This window comes from Crocodylus porosus, unplaced genomic scaffold (assembly GCF_001723895.1).
Source record: "Crocodylus porosus isolate Cpor-Errol unplaced genomic scaffold, CroPor_comp1, whole genome shotgun sequence".
NCBI lineage: Eukaryota > Metazoa > Chordata > Crocodylia > Crocodylidae > Crocodylus > Crocodylus porosus.
The window spans coordinates 44,198,856-44,214,714 of NW_017728948.1; the positions used below are offsets into that span (position 1 = coordinate 44,198,856).

General features: G+C 40.9%; 1 protein-coding gene across 9 annotated transcripts in view; it reads left to right on the forward strand.

The window, feature by feature from the left end:
* The window catches only part of TBC1D1 (TBC1 domain family member 1), a 178,849-nt gene extending 163,313 nt beyond the window's left edge, over nucleotides 1-15,536 (forward strand). For all 9 annotated transcript variants that reach the window (XM_019552947.1, XM_019552951.1, XM_019552950.1 and 6 more), the window contains 3 exons: nucleotides 5,732-5,901; nucleotides 9,134-9,304; nucleotides 13,384-15,536. In XM_019552947.1, the coding sequence (XP_019408492.1) occupies nucleotides 5,732-5,901; nucleotides 9,134-9,304; nucleotides 13,384-13,584 (542 nt within the window). In that variant the 3' untranslated portion in view covers nucleotides 13,585-15,536. The remainder of the gene's footprint in view (nucleotides 1-5,731; nucleotides 5,902-9,133; nucleotides 9,305-13,383) is intronic.
* The last annotated feature ends 323 nt before the right edge of the window (nucleotides 15,537-15,859 follow it).

Here is a 15,859-nt window from a genome sequence, read left to right on the forward strand (position 1 = left end):
GGCACAGCTGTTTGGAGCCTCCCAGCTGCAGACAGCCCCAGCTCTGGGTAGCTGCTGCCAGCTGGGATCCTGGGCTGCTCCCAGCAGGCAGCTGGGGCGCTGCAAGCCCTGCTGGGAACAGCCTGGGCTCCAGCAGCTATCCAGAACCAGGGTAGCAGCTGGCAGCCACAGAGCTCAGTCTGTGGGGCAGGGGCTTTGGGTGGGGGGCAAGGGGCACAAGCAGGGCATCCTGCCAGGTACCCCTTGCCCTCATTTTGTTTTTCTGCCATGCCGGCACTCTGACACCGAGAGTAGGCATTGTGGTGGTTTTCAGCACTCTGGCCAAAAAAAGTTGCCTACCCCTGGTTTAGATCATACCTAGAAGAACTGTAGTTAGGCAAGAGAGACACCTCAGTATTGCCCAAAAGTTAAGACACAACTTGAATAGTTTACTGCACTCAGATTAATTGCTTTCATGTTTAGGAGAAAGAAAGAAGTTGGATGGGAAGGGACAGGAAGCAGTACAGTAAACTCTGGTAATATTTTAGCTTTGACTTGTAGAGAGATGTAATCCAAGCATCACTTGGGGAATACAGGAATTTCTGTAAAAGCTGTAGTCCATGTACTCTGGTGTTCTTATCTCTAATGGGGTCAGTGCCAGTTGCTTCAGCAAGTGTGGTAAAAAAAAATCTTGCAGTCATGGTTATGGAATTGGTCCTCATAGAGAGAGCTGTTTGCAAAAACTCATTTAATTAGGGTGCCTACAGTCATTTTCCTCACCCGGTCAACATTTATGTAGCTAATTTTAAGCTACCTAAACATAGACCAGGAGCTATACATGCAGCTGTTCACTGCTTCCAGGAGCCACACGGGGGACCCAATAACCTGATGAAAGGAACTTGGGGTAGGGGGTGAGGCAGGTGGGATCGGGGGGTGGGCTAGAGAGTTTGCAGGGAAGGAGAGCTTGGCGGGATCCGGGGAGGCTGGCAGGTCCGTAGATGGCGGTTGGTGGGGGGGCGGAGGTTCTGGGAGCCCAGTCCGGGTTGGGAGTGTGCAGCTTTTGGGCTGGGGTGAGCAGTTGTGCTTTCCCAGCCCCAGGGCTGCACTGTAAATGCACTGTAAATGCGTACAGGTGTTTGTGAGCTTGGGTTAACGCTTTCTTAGATCAAGACTGAGTTAACCTGAGCTAAGTTAGTGCACTTTTTCAGGTAAACTAACATATATTGGGTGCACCATTTTTGGGCAATTTAAGCCCTCTGAACATCTTCATGATCGGGCATTTAGAACAACTTAACCCTGGTATGTTTGATCTAAATGTAATGCCTCTTTGTATTCTTAAAGACAGGCTACTGCCCTTAAGATTGAATCTTCTATTCTAACCAAAAGTAAAATTTTCAAAAATGACCATGAATTAGAATTTGAAAGAATTGCCTGTAACTGTTCACTTTTTCCAAAGCAGTCAGAACTCTTGGTAGAAGCAATATATTTTATTAAACCAACTAGATAGTTGCAAAAAACATTTTTTTAAATAAAAAACCTTTTTTCAAATCCTTTTGAGGAAGTAGCCCGCAGTAATCTCTCATAGCAATGAATTCCAGGGACCAAATGTGTTACGTGAAGAGGTATTTATTTTCTTTTATGACTTAATTTTTTATGCCATTCTGTTTCATTGCATGTCCTCTTATTCTTTTATTTTGCAATGCTGATTGAACTTCTCAAATTATATTGTCTACAGTTTGTCATTTTGTCTACCTTTATCATGTTCTTTCTTACTATTTGTCTTCTCACTAAGCTATACAATCCAAATCTCTTTCAGCTGTTTTTTATAAAGGTATTATATGCTTCTACTCATTTTCGCTTCCCATCTTAATAAATGCATGAGGAGTCAGTTACATAAGGACCAATAATTTACCCATGCATTCAAATTGCCACTTTCCTGACTTTTTAAATTGTGGATTCTTTCAGTATAAAGGCAAACAGTAAATCTTTATTTCAGGAACTAGTTAGTCTGTTCCTGTTCCTGTTTAAGTAAACACCAGAAATAGCATTGGAAGAAAACACAGTGATAATGATGGCCTAGATTAGATAGAATAAGCTCTATATTTGTTGCCCTTTCAATATACAGATAGCCATAGAGAGCACAGAAGCTTTTCACAACACATGGTTATATTTTAAATAGGTTTGCTGCACACTGGTAAATGTCAAGCCTATGATAATTCTGTTGAAGAACAAAATGAAGGTGCAAATACCATGCACTGCATTTATAGTCAGCGTCCCTCTTTTCAGTCTTCAGTAATTAATTGTATTGTCACATGTATTAGTGTGGGGTTTTTTTATTACCAATGAGCTAGTTGGTTGCAGGCAATGTACAAATGTGTCTTTTTTAAATAAACCAGCCTAGTACATTAATAATGGTTCTTCCTACAAATTAGTTTGTCATGTGTTTTGTGTGTCAATGTAGCATTAGAAAACTTTACAAAGCAAAGATTTGCAAAACAGAAGGTGTAGATATGTAAATGACTTTCATGGAATTAGTGTTTGATGAGAACTGAGAAACCTCAGAAAACTTCCCCCCTCCCCCCCCGCCCCAACCCTTCAGCAGCTCTAGCCCACTATTAGCAAGTTTTGTAGTTTTAAGTCTCTCAGTTTTGGGGGTTTCTTAAAACAGCAACTCCAAAAGCATGCAATGAAGCAAAAATCTTGAACTTACTGTTTTTAAAAATGAAAGTTTCCCACCCTGATTTATACTAGAGGCTTAGAAAAATAGAAACCTCGGATTTAACAAACATTGTCTTTAAGCTAATATTATAATTTTGGGGTTTTGCTTACAATTTTTGATTGGAGAGATGTGGTTAACCATGTTAGTCTAAAGTTAGGCAGAAGGCAGAATAGGGTGGTGGCTATTGTAGGTGGTGTTAGCAGGATAGACTAACTGTTCAGAAGCATGAGAAAACAATCACCAAAGTTATCAGATGCTATGAACGGACTGTGTCATAGCATCTGGCCAAGCAGGCTGTAGATTACAAAAGCCTTTTCTTCTCTGAACAAGTTAGTCTTTACAGTACACCTTGCCATGTCTTCTACCTAATTTTTGATTTGGTGGAGTTGGCAATACTGTGAATCCTGCTAGGAAACAGGCAGTTTCCGTGCAACTGGTTGTATGATGTTGCACAACTGGGCAAGCCAGTATTTATTCTTCAGTTATCAGAGCACTTGAGAGAGAAACCATGTTGAATTCCAGTATCTCAACTGCAGACCAACTAGGCAGATTGACACGCCATCCTTTGATTTTTATAGCCCATGAAATCTTTTGACCCCTGACACCTGAAATTCAATCACTGTGGTATGAAGTGGTGTTCAGGGCCAGCTGTCTTCTGAAAGTTGTAGTCCAAACCACAGGTTATAGCAGGAGGAAGGACTTGGACTTACAAGGTTGTGTTGTGCTTTTACGGCAGGAAAGCACTTGTTTTTGTTTCAGTGCTTCTGAGGAGAGTGCTGCATGGCAAAGATATGTTCTCTAAAACCTATTTACTTAGTAGCAGAGGAGACAGAAAAATAATGTTTATTCTATTCCAAGATTGTAGATAAAACTTTATTTTAAATCCTGAAGCCTGCCAGTCATTTTGACGTTAATTGAGATGCCTTCATTGCACTGTCACTGGCATGCAGCCCATTTACAGCAATCCCTCAGACTGGATAAGCTCTGAAAACAAATAGGCCTTTGTTAACTTGTTGATATTTTATATGTGAGCAAAGGATTCCAGATATATATATAATCATCCCACTTAATTCAATAAAAATGTATAGGTCACCTTGAGTTAATCTTCATAGGGTAGATGTCAGGTTATGTAAGTGCCTTGCTCTTTACTTAAAACTAATCAGGCTCTACTTTTCACTTCATGTTTCCTGATTCTAACTTGGTGTCCTCTGTAATAGTACTTGTAGCTTTACATATGGAACAGTTTCCCAAATTTTTTAACAGTTTCGTTAGACAGGCAAGACAGTTGTACACTCTCCATTGGAGAACATGTCTAATTAGAAGCAGAACCCTTTTCGCTGTTTTTCAGATGCTTATAGAGAAATAGTCTTGATGTTTAGTTATAGTGTGTGCTTCATGCTTTATCTCTTCTCAGAGACAAAAAGGAGTGAAGTGAGTTGTGGTTTCAGGTTAATGCAAAGAATTGAAGGAGAAGCTTTCATTCTGATGCAGACTTGAAAAGAAGGAAAGAAAGAAAAAGAAAGGGTGTTTTTAAAGAGAAATGTAGCTGCCTGTGATTTCTTGGTTCTTTGCTGAATCAGAGAGGCTGGTGTTTCTGACTCTAACATTTTCTCTTACTGATCATTTTCTTTTTTTTGATCGTGAACTCTTAATCCTCTGTTTAGCCATGTCATCTTTTGCTTATTGCTACAAATTTCAATACTACTTATTCACAGTTTCACTCGTATCTTCAAATAGAGGGGAAAGGGAGAGGAGGCCTGTGTACAAGTATAAGTATCTGTAGTAATTGGCAAACCTGGACTAAAAAACAGTCATCAAGAACTTCCCTCAGTAACTTGATGTAATATGATGGATGCTGCACCCAGTATGAAAGTCCCTTTTATAAATTAATGGATTCTGAAACCTAGTGGCAAGAGTCTTTAGATGAAAATTGTTGTTTGTTCTGTTTTGGGTAGATGGATTGTAAGTGGTCTTGTTAGCTACTGCAGGGCTGCTTTCATGTATATCCTGTCTGCAGACTCATGCTATATTGTAGGCAGTTTGTAAAGAAAATGAGGAAAAAGGAAGAAAAGAAAGGAAGTTCTGTTGAAAGGTAGTTAGATGCTGTGGCTTCAGTGTTGAATATCTGCCAGAGTGGTGTCATTATGGGACCACCTGCAGCATGAATGCTCAGCATATATTTGGGAGATTTTGAGATACAGTATGCAAGTGCTTAATAACATGGTTTATTTGGATATGGTTTTCAGCTGCGTATATTAAGAACTGATTTCTTTAACTAAGCTACCAGTGTATTTTCTAATGCAGTGCTGAGAAATGTCTCCAATAAGTGAGAAATAAAACTGAAGAAGAGCTAGAGCCACTCCTTTAATTATATATTCAGATACTCCTGTTTTTAGTGAAACTCTTTAAATAGCATTCTGATTGAAATCCCATTCAAGCTCAGAGCTGACAGCTGAATAACAAATTCTGCTGCCTCCATGTGCTACTTCCTGGTGTTCTAATGCCCATCCCACAAACATTTAACATAATATCACAAAAGAGTAACACTGTTCAAGATAACTGCATAGTCTAATTTGTACATAGCTTAAATTTGTGTCCAGTTCCTTGTCCATACTGACCAGGGCAAATGCTAGCGAAGTCTTCTGTTGGCATTTATTTAACAATAATAGTCATGCAGTATGCCTAACTTTGCAGCATCAAAATCCATCAAACCATCCCATATGTACATTATACTGTTTAAGCTATTTATTCATTGATAGTCTTGAATGAATACATCAAATTTTTTTTTTCTTTTTTAGTGTAAATTTTTTGCTAAACTTCAGTTTTCTTATTTAATAAGGGAGCTAGATAAGAAAAACATTAAAAATATTTAAATAGAAAACATATTTACAAAATTGCATTTTGGCAAAATACTTTAGGCCTTTTGATCTGTAGTAGAAAAGTTTTTAGACTTAAGAATTTTTACTGCTGTATTATTTTTTAGTAAAAGATGTGCTTGTTTTATGTAAGTCTGATTTTCCTTTGTTTTTGCAGATATGCTCTTTCTCCAAGGAACAGAAGTCATATTTAAGGTGGCCTTAAGTCTTTTGGGAAGCCACAAACCCTTGACTCTGCAACACGAGAACTTAGAAACTATTGTTGATTTCATTAAAACCACTCTCCCAAAATTAGGCTTAGTACAGATGGAAAAGACCATTAGCCAGGTATGAATATCTGAACATTAAGTAATTATCAATAGAAACAATTGAATAGAGGTTATTAGCAGCAATGTGCGGGATTTTTTGTAAGATCAGAAAAAAAAAAGTGAGACTAGTTTACTACTATTAGTTTAAAATATGTTAAGGAAGTTTTGTGTTTGAAAATATGCTACTTATACAAAACCCAAGCATCTGTTTATATGACTGAGGTCATTCTGTATAGCCTTTTATTAAAATTACAGTTCCATTTTTTTTTTACCAACTCTCACTGACTTTTATATCAGTCACAACAATACATAGTACCTTCCACAGGATAGGCAGCAATGTGAGCTGAAAGCATGACTGGACTTATCATACTGCAGAGAATCCAATGCTCCACTAGCAGTTTCAGAAGCAAAAATTAGTTTGCAAGAGCCTCATGAACAGTGCTTAATCACTGCTTAAACCTTTCAGGGAACATGCATCTGACTGCTGAATATGGAGTCCTGAACACAGATATCTTCAGTGAAATACAGTCAGCTGATTGCACACTTAGGGATGTCTGTAGACACCCCTGATTGCCCAACCTGACTTGGGGCACATCTGCAAATGGGGTCTCCATGTTGGAGATCAGGAAAATCCACTGCAAGGTATTTCCCTGCACATGCCCGCAAGCATGGAGAGTAGACTTAAACAGGGATCCCTGTTTGCAGGCACACCTGGGGAAATCCACCCCGGAATCTGCATTGTGGGCGGGGGGGGGTAGTGCTGGAAGGCAGCGCCGTGCTCCTCGTGGTGGTCTGGACTTCACTTGGGCCGGGAGGTGCTGGAAGGGCGGGCTTTGGGGGGGCTACAGGTGCCTGCATAGCCCCAGTGCTGCCTGGCATGCTCCAGCCCGAAGTGTCGGCTGGCTCAGCCGGTGAGCAGATCTTGGGGCACATGCTCCCACGGCCCCCAGATGAGCCGCTCACAGCTCTGCCCCACGCCCTGGCTTTGCAGGTCCTGCCCCTGCTCCAGCCCTACTCCTTTCGTCCCCACCATTGGGAGGTGGGGGCAGATCGAGGCCCCAGTGGTGAGAGCGGAAATGGGGCTAGGGCCGGGACCTCGATCTGCCCTGCCTCCCCACAGCCCTTTCCCCTTCCCCCCACAGACTTACCTGCTGGGGAGGCATGCCCCCAAATAATTTTTCTCCCTCTGCCTCAATCTGTGCCCCCTTCCCTCCCTGCAGACTTACCTGCTGGGTGATGCAGGAGGGGTAGGTCTTGGCTGCTTTTAAATGCCAAAGGTGATCTACTAAAGCAAGGTTGGAGACCACTGCTTTAAAGGAAGAGATTTGGGGAGTAGAGAGGAGTGGGAGTCAGTTGACAGTCACAGGGGGGTTTTCTCTCTGTGGAGAAACATGCCCATCTCAGAGCTTCCTTAGGGGTGTCCTTCAGTTTCTTGGGGGGAAAAGCTTCTTTGAAGCACACCAACAAATTGGAATTGTTCCTGAGACTTAATATCAAGGGCAGAACCTGGGAAATTTAGAGAAACATCAGACCTGAGTGAGATGAGGAAATCTCTTGGCTCTGAGCAGTAAAGAGCTATTCAGATAGCTGTTCCAAAGTGCTCTGGTGTCACACCAGGCAGGTAGAAGCCAGCTGGGGACAGGAGCTTCTCTGCTTTGATCATGGCTGCTGCTGGAGAGAGCAGCTGTTTCACCAGCCTGGCAGCTCATAGGCTATTGGATTAATCCCCATCCTCCTGTTCCTCCTATCTTCTGTAGGTGTAGTCTGTGGATTCAAGCCATAACATGCCCAGAGTTTATTAGCTTTCAGTTTAAACTTTTGATTTACCGTGTTCTTTCCATTCAGATTTGAATTCTGTGAATGTGACAGCAAAGACTCCCTCTTATCTCCCCAGATCGGAAGAGCCTCTCCTCCTAGGGACACAGTTGATGTGCAGAGTTTACGACAGGAACTAACCAAGTTGCTAAATTTCAAAGGCTGGCTGTAGAAGCCAACCTGTATGAATTCTGCAGGTATGTTTTAGTTGGTTCTTAAACCTAAATTGTGTTTGAAAATCAAGACTTTGACTGTTTAGAAGCCCAATCAACATGAAAGAACTTTTGTGGTCTGGGTAATAAACAAGCATCAGAAATTCTGAGATTCTTACAATAGCTTTACAAATCGTTTCTTTAAACTACGTCCCTTCTAGAACTGTGAACTTGTGGTCAAAAACAACTGAAAACAAGCAATATTTTTGGTTACTTCAGTCAGTATCTCAGGTGGAGACGGATTTTTTGGCTTATTTCCAAAAGAGATATGATGCAAGCAGTTAAGGAAAAGCTGCTTAATTTCTGTATTTAGGGTATATCCTATTGCATTTTTATTAGGTGAACGGAATTTAGTTTTCCATTGTTTTAATGACTGATACTTTTTTTTTCATGTAGTCTCTTCAGTGCATTCAGGGACACAACTGGTTGAAGGGCTTTAGAGTCATTCTCTCTAAGGCTTAGCTTTCCCAGGAAATTTGAAAACAGATAGTTGACAAACCCACAGACAGGAAAATGTTTCCTTTGGATCTCTCTTGGCCTGCCTAGCTTTATTTGTTTGCTTTTAAAATGTAAGGTTTCCAGAGCAGGTACTCTCTCAAAATTTGTCTTGTATGAAGGAAAGTGCATTGACACTGACTAATAGCTGATAATTAATTATACCAGTCTGCTTTGTTATGGTACGATTGTCCTTTAAATCTTTTAAGTAATGATAGAATTTACCTTTTGTCTGTAAAAATGCTGTAGAGCAGATACTTTGCCACATGGATAATGCTTAGCAGTTGTAGCTTTTTGACAGTGTATAAGTGTTACCCAAAATGTTAATTATATGGTCCTGTGGCACAGCTTTTTTGCTTGTAGTTTTGCAACAGTGTTGCCTAATTTTGACCCTGGTTTTTGGTGACCTAAAATGAAACATTTAAGTTTGGTACCTAAAAGTTTAATCCCCCAAAATATTGTCTGCTTCCTGAAAATTTTGGCATAGTTGACTTTTTCAAGCTCATACAGAAGGTCAGTAGTAGAGTTTGAAATTGAAACTCCAGTATGACTTCCACCTGTTTTTTATTCACTGGATCTCAGTGACTTAAAACTATGGGGCAATTAGGCAGAATTCCAATATCTGAAATCTTTTTGTACATAATGATGCATCGGGGGGGAAAAAAAGCAATATTTTTGTGTTAGGTCCTTGATCCATATAGCAGCTACTACTATTTTTATATTTAACAGGTGTTTGAAATGGATATTGCCAAGCAGTTGCAAGCTTATGAAGTGGAATACCATGTTCTTCAGGATGAGCTGATAGATTCATCTCTGAACGACAATCAGAGAATGGATAAGTTGGAAAAGGCCAACGGTAACCTGCGGAAACAGAACTTTGATCTCCTGGAGGAGCTACAGGTACAGTTTTTATTTCCTAACTGATGAGCAATTGACATGATGGTTTGTTCAAACTTTCAGAAGAGACCATCATGTTGGAGGTGCATGGGCCTCATTCAGATCTTGGATAAGACCTAATTGAGATAAGTAGGTATACATCTTAAGTCTTATTACACCAGATGAACCTACGTGTATTTAATCTTCTAATGTTTGTCTGGGGAGGAGATTATAAAAAGTCAGTTGGTCACATCAGGTTCTCAACTCATTTAAGAATAATTAGTACCTGGAGAAGGCTAAAAATACATACGGTCTATAATCATTTTGATCACTACTTCATGACTTTCCCTTCGTGGTATAATATAGGCAGTGTTTCAGAGGTGGTACATGTGCTCTGCAAAAGGGCTGTTCTTCTGAGTATCATCTTTCTTTTTGAGTTACAAAAACAGTACCGTTTCTGTGAACACAGTTAACATAAACTGAAGTTGGAGGATGGCAATACAATGTAGGTAATGGGCAGTACCTTTTATTTAGATTGTCTTCTCTGCCAATAATGAAGGCACATATTTGAGAAAATGATGTCACATTGGCAGATGATAGGATACAAGCTTTTCATTTGTAGGTTGTTATTCAAATCTTGCTCAGATTGGCTAACTGTAACTACTGGGCATGGACTAAACACAGAAAGGGCTGTTCTTGGTAGACAGAATTGTCACATGTCCACATGTACATCCCAGTACTGGTGCGCACACAGCCCCATGTGCTCAAGATTGGATACTTTTTGACAACAGTACCCATAAAACACACAAGTATCATGAGAGTTTGTACCATGTGCTCCAGTGGTAGGAAACCCCATCAATGTTCAGAGCTTCCAGCTGTGGCCAGAAGCACCCTGCATTCCCACAGCTGAGAGCTCTATCAACTGATCAGGTCTTCTAGCTAGGGGAGCTCACTGTGCTGCCTTAGCTGGGACCCTCAATCAGCTGGCTCGTATTCCCAGCCTCCAGAGTGAATGGTAGTACCTGACCATACATGCATGATAAAAAAAGTGACAATGTTATTACCCATATTTTGTGTAATAACTTTGCCACTTATTCCTGGTTTTATCATGCTGTTAATTAAATGAACATGTGGACAGATCAATACTTATGACATGATTAACAAGTTAATCATGACAAGTTAATCATGTCTTAAGTGTATCATATTAGGGGCCATAATAGTAAAAAAAAAATATTTCTAAATTCCAACCTAAATTTCCTCTGCTGCAGTTTGAGGCTATTGCTCCTGCTCCTGTGCCCTACAGCTACATATAAGTCCATCACCATCCTCTTTGTAATTGCCCTTTGGGTATATGAAGACTGATATCAAATTTTCCCCCCTCTCTGCCCCCTCAGTTTTCTCTTCCCCAGACTAAATTATTTTAGTTCTTTCAGCCTTTCCTCATAAGTCATACTTCCCAGGCTTCTAATCATTTTTGCTCTGGACCCTTTCTAATCTGTCCACATACTTCTTGAAGTGCATGGACCAAAACTGGACACAGTACTCCAGATGAGGCCTCACCCATGCTATATAGTGCAGAAGAATCACTTTCCTTGCTTTGCAGGAGACACTCCTGCTAATACAATTCAGTATGCTCTTGGATTTTTTTTTCAGCAAGAGCACACTCTTGGCTGGTATTAGTTTATGGTCCACTGTAACCACCAGGTTCTTTGCAGTATTGCAGTTTAGCTAATCATTCCCAAGTCTAAATTTGTGCATGAAATTATTATGCCTCTAGTTTAGGTCTTTGTACTTGTCCTTGTTGAATTTCATCTGGCTGGTTTGGGACCAGACAGATGTCTAAACTTGACGAGGCCACTGGAAATCCCAGTGAGGAGCAGGAGACGATATATCTGAAGTCGTACTTACCCAGGGGTAAGTAAGTACCTAAATCAGGGGTGTCAAACTTATTTGGCATTGCGGACTGGATGAGTGGTGCAAGACTGCTCCATGGGCCAGATGGATGGATTGCCCCTTCCCACACAGAAATACCAGCTCCAGCACGCGCTGTGCCACAGTGGGAGCCATGCCACACATTTTAGGACAATTACATGTTTACAGAAGATGAAGATCATATAGTAGTTATATTTTACATCAGCAACAAAGGACAGGATTTCCACGTGTCAGAAAGCAATCAGACTGTGATTCATGCATCAAAATTCACAGATGCATCTCAAGCAGGTTCAAGGAGGTGATACTCCCCCTCTACATGACACTGGTCAGGCCGCAGTTGGAGTACTGCCTCCAGTTCTGGGTGCTGCACTTCAAGAGGGATGTGCACAACATGGAGAGGGTCCAGAGGAGGCCACTGGCATGATCGGGGGCAGCAGGGCAGTCCTCCGAGGAGAGGCTAAGGGACCTGAACCTGTTCAGCCTCCACAAGAGAAAGCTGAGGGGGGGATCTAGTGACCATTTACAAACTAGTCAGGGGGGACCAGCGGGCATTGGGGGAGTCCCTGTTCCCCTGAGCACTACCAGGAGTGACCAGGAATAACGGTCACAAGCTGGCAGAGGGTAGGTTTAGGCTAGATATCAGCAGGCGCTACTTCACGGTCAGGGCATCTAGGATCTGGAATCAACTTCCAAGAGAAGTGGTGCTGGCTCCTACCAGAGAGGTCTTTAAGAGGAGGCTAGATGTACACCTTGCTGGGGTCATTTGACCCCAGTACTCTTTCCTGCCATGGCCGGGAGTCAGACTCAATGATCTGCTCAGGTCCCTTCCAACCATAGAAACTATGAAACTATGACCCCTGCCTCTGATCTGGAGATACTGGCCTTCATGTACAGTGTGGTGAACCCCTTGTGCAGACAGGTGTATTGAATCATGAGCAGGAGGTCCAAGGTTCCATTCGTCAGGATGTTTGCTGCAACAAGGGTTGCTCCATGGAGACCCACAACAAAGGTGTCAGATTTCTGGAGTCTTCCATCCCAAGTTGTTGCTTCCCTGATTCCATGAACAGTAGGAGGGAATACTGCATGCCTATCCTATGCGAGATCAGACAAGACTCAGGCCAGTGATGTGAGATCTTCTGATCTGCCAAAACCAAGACAGTTCTGATTCTTTTACCTGTTACATCCAAGAAACTAACCTTGCTTTTGGAGCGACCTGAGATTGCTCACCCGTAGGAAAAGCCAGATGAGAGGACCTCCTTGGCACAAACTGGTTAAATTTCTTCATGTCATGCGAGACACCTGAAGTTCTGCAGTACCGCTGCAGTGGAAAGGAAGGCCAAGATGCACACAGTAGTAGTTGTGGCACATCATTTGGAGGTTTAAGCCATCTGAATTGGTTTAAGCTGGTGCAGCATGTAAAAAAGCCTCCTCTCTGCCTCTAGTGCAGCTGGGCCAGTTTGTCTAATGACTGTAATGAAAAATTCATAAATACTATTGGAGGCAAGAGTTCACCTCCCCTGCTGCAGTAGCAGCCACTTGCCTGAACCACAGAATCCATTTGTTCTTGTCTGCCCAGTTGCTGAGTCACAACAGGAAGGCTTTGCTAGGCCTTGTGACTGGAAAGCTGTCCCGTGATGTGAGAGGTTAAAGCACAGATCCTGTCAGGAGCCCAAGAACTTGCGTTTCCCTTGTCCTGGGTCGATGCCTTCACAACACTACCACCACTGTCTCAGTGCAGGATCAGACAGTTTCTGGTTATGGTGTTTGGCCATCTAATATTTTGGAGGCTTGCCTAGGACTTCTGTGTAGCATAAGTGCTGTTAGAAACCTTTGGGGTGGTATTGAACCACTTCTGAGTGTGTGCATTAGGGACAAACTTAGTTGCCTAGGGCAAAACATAGTTGCTTAAGGCACTGAGGCGAGACTCAGTTCCTTATGTGAGTCGCAGAATGTCATCCAGTGATTACTAGTCACATAAAAAATGTAAGTGTCACTTAGTGAAACCAAATTCTGCTCTCCATATTTGTTGGTTTTTGCTTTATTAGAAAATGTGTGTTTAAAGTTAACCTGGAACCTTTAAAAGTAATTTGAAGCCTGGAGGGAAAGAGATGAGCTTTAGTATTTATTTTTATTGTTTTTAAGGGAATTCTTGTTTTCTTTTTATTTTGAAGGTGGCAAATGGAAAAATCCAAAACTTAGAAGCTATGGTGGAGAATTTGCTGAACAACGAGGGCAAGTTGAAGCAATCTATTCTTGCTTTAGAGGTAGAGCGTGAAGCTTTGCTGCAGACAGTGAAAGAGCTGCGCAGACAGATAGGCAGTCCAAGTGGAAAGCCTTTACTTACTAGGCAAGATCACATGGATGCCAACTGACAGCTGCAGTTGTAATGGAGCAGACAAGTTCAACAAAGACAAAGGGAAAAACTGTTTTGTAATGTCACCATTGGGATTTTATATTCTCTTCTCTGCCTTGTCCAGGCCTTACCATAGCCAAGTGAAAGATGGGAGTGGTGACTGAATAAACATGAGAAACATGTTTCTCAGGGAGAAGGCTCTTGCTTGTTAATTTATAGACACTTGTGGATTATTATGGATTATACAATGCAATATAAGAATGGGCAGGAGAAACTTCTCTTTCACTAAATAACTCTGCACTCATAGGCAATACACTGTAAAGATCTGCAGTCATGGACTCTTCCATAAGTGCTTATAAACCTAAGTGCTTCATGTTGTTCCCGTGTATTCCATTTTACATTTAAACAACTCCGCGTTAAATAGCATGCACTGTAAAAGGCTGAAGAATTGCAGCAGTCAAAACTTCTGAACTGACTCTTCTGCCTTATTGGGATTGCAACATTAGTAGTGTTCACAGATAGATTTGTGATCGGACTTGATACCCTTCCGACAGTGTAATCCCGTGCAGCTGGGCTGGTTTCCAATAACCACCTCATTTAGGCCTCTAATAACTGCTTTCTGGTACTTGAAGTGTTAACTTAGTGTTTGCTAGAGAAATTAACTTCATTGTACTTAGCTACAACTAATTGTAGGGTTTCTGCAATCTGTTTTCAGAAACATTGTTTTAATACATTTTTGTTTTAACACCCATTGTTTCGGTACTGTTGATAGACATTATTTGAAAAATGTATTGCTGAAGACAACCGCATTTTACTTAACAGACAATGCCTGTTAAGTAAATTTTGCTTACACTGACAATGTCTTGGTGAGTCTCTCTCTTACAGCATTGTATAGGATTTATCTTCAGACCTTATTAAGTGGTTTTTTTGTTTTTTTTATTTACTCCTGATCTGCTGTGTGATGCAAGACATCCTCTTGCTGGGAAACTAACACCCACTGATTTTTTCATTTCATCTGGCACTCTGTACCCACCCGTTCTTTTCTGCATTAGGACTTTTTTTCCTGAAATGGTGGAGGTACTCCAGAGCTTGATTTTATGCCAGGCATACTTAAATTGCTTCATAAAGGATGTTGTGCTGAAGTTTGAATTCAAATCTCATTTGGTCTCCTTACAATGCGTCTTTTAAGTAAGATTACGTGTTCAAAAGCTCTGACTTTTTTCGTTATTACAATGAAAGTAGTTTGGAGGCCAATTAAAGCACTACTGTTTCAACCAAAAGTGCAATAGTATCCAAGAATATTCAGTTTTTTGGTTTCTAAAGAATGAGAGCAAATAGTACCATAAGTGTATTTCATCTCTAAACACAGTGTGGTAGATATCAAAATGCTGGTATAGTGGAGATTTATATTTGAGATATGACTTTCCTAAACTCAGTCTCTTTGAAGAAGAGCATATTTTTCTTTAATCCACATTGTGGAAGAAGATTTTTAAAAAATCTTCATGTAAATCTCTGGTGCATCCTAAATGCTATAACATATATAGATCAAGTACTTCCATGTAAATCAAAGGAAAAAATTGCTCTTTTATTTCTAAGTCTTAGATTGTCTTCTGTAATATCTCAGATATGTCTTGTTATCAGAAATCCACTCCATGGTTGTCTAGTAATGCCATACAAGGCAGATATTACAAATCCATTTACTTCTTAAATTCTGGTCTTAATTGAGAAACTGTACTGAAGCTCATACTTCACATTTTTGAAATCTCGACACCATTGGACCTCTTACTGTTTGACTGCTCAACAATGTTGTGTTTGGCCAGCTTGGTGCCATTATTCATACACTGGCTTTTTAAACAGAAAAGCAATAAAAAATTTATTGATGCCTGAATTTGTTTGCGCATTTATATCTTGGAACAAAAACATAGCTGTCTCCGTAATAGTTCTGAAACTAAAAAATTAAGTTTGTCCAATTTCATAGTGTGATTTTTAAATAATTAAGGAATATTAGACATAAAACTTTTCTAATTGTGTTAAGAACCTAGTTGAGATCTTAGGATTTGCAGCTGTATAGTTTGGCTAAGACTGTGTATTTTCTGTGCGACTCCAAGGCTGGTGTTTGCTTTGCTCCCAGCACAAACGGCGAGAGAGTCTCCGGGCCAAGGTATTTTTCAAGAATTTGTTTTCCTTTGGACAGTAAGATGCTGAGTGCACCTGGGGACTAAGACAACTCCCAGGGAGTGTAAGTTTGGTTAGCAGGCAGTCATTAACTTTCAGCTTCCAGTATTCACATGCTT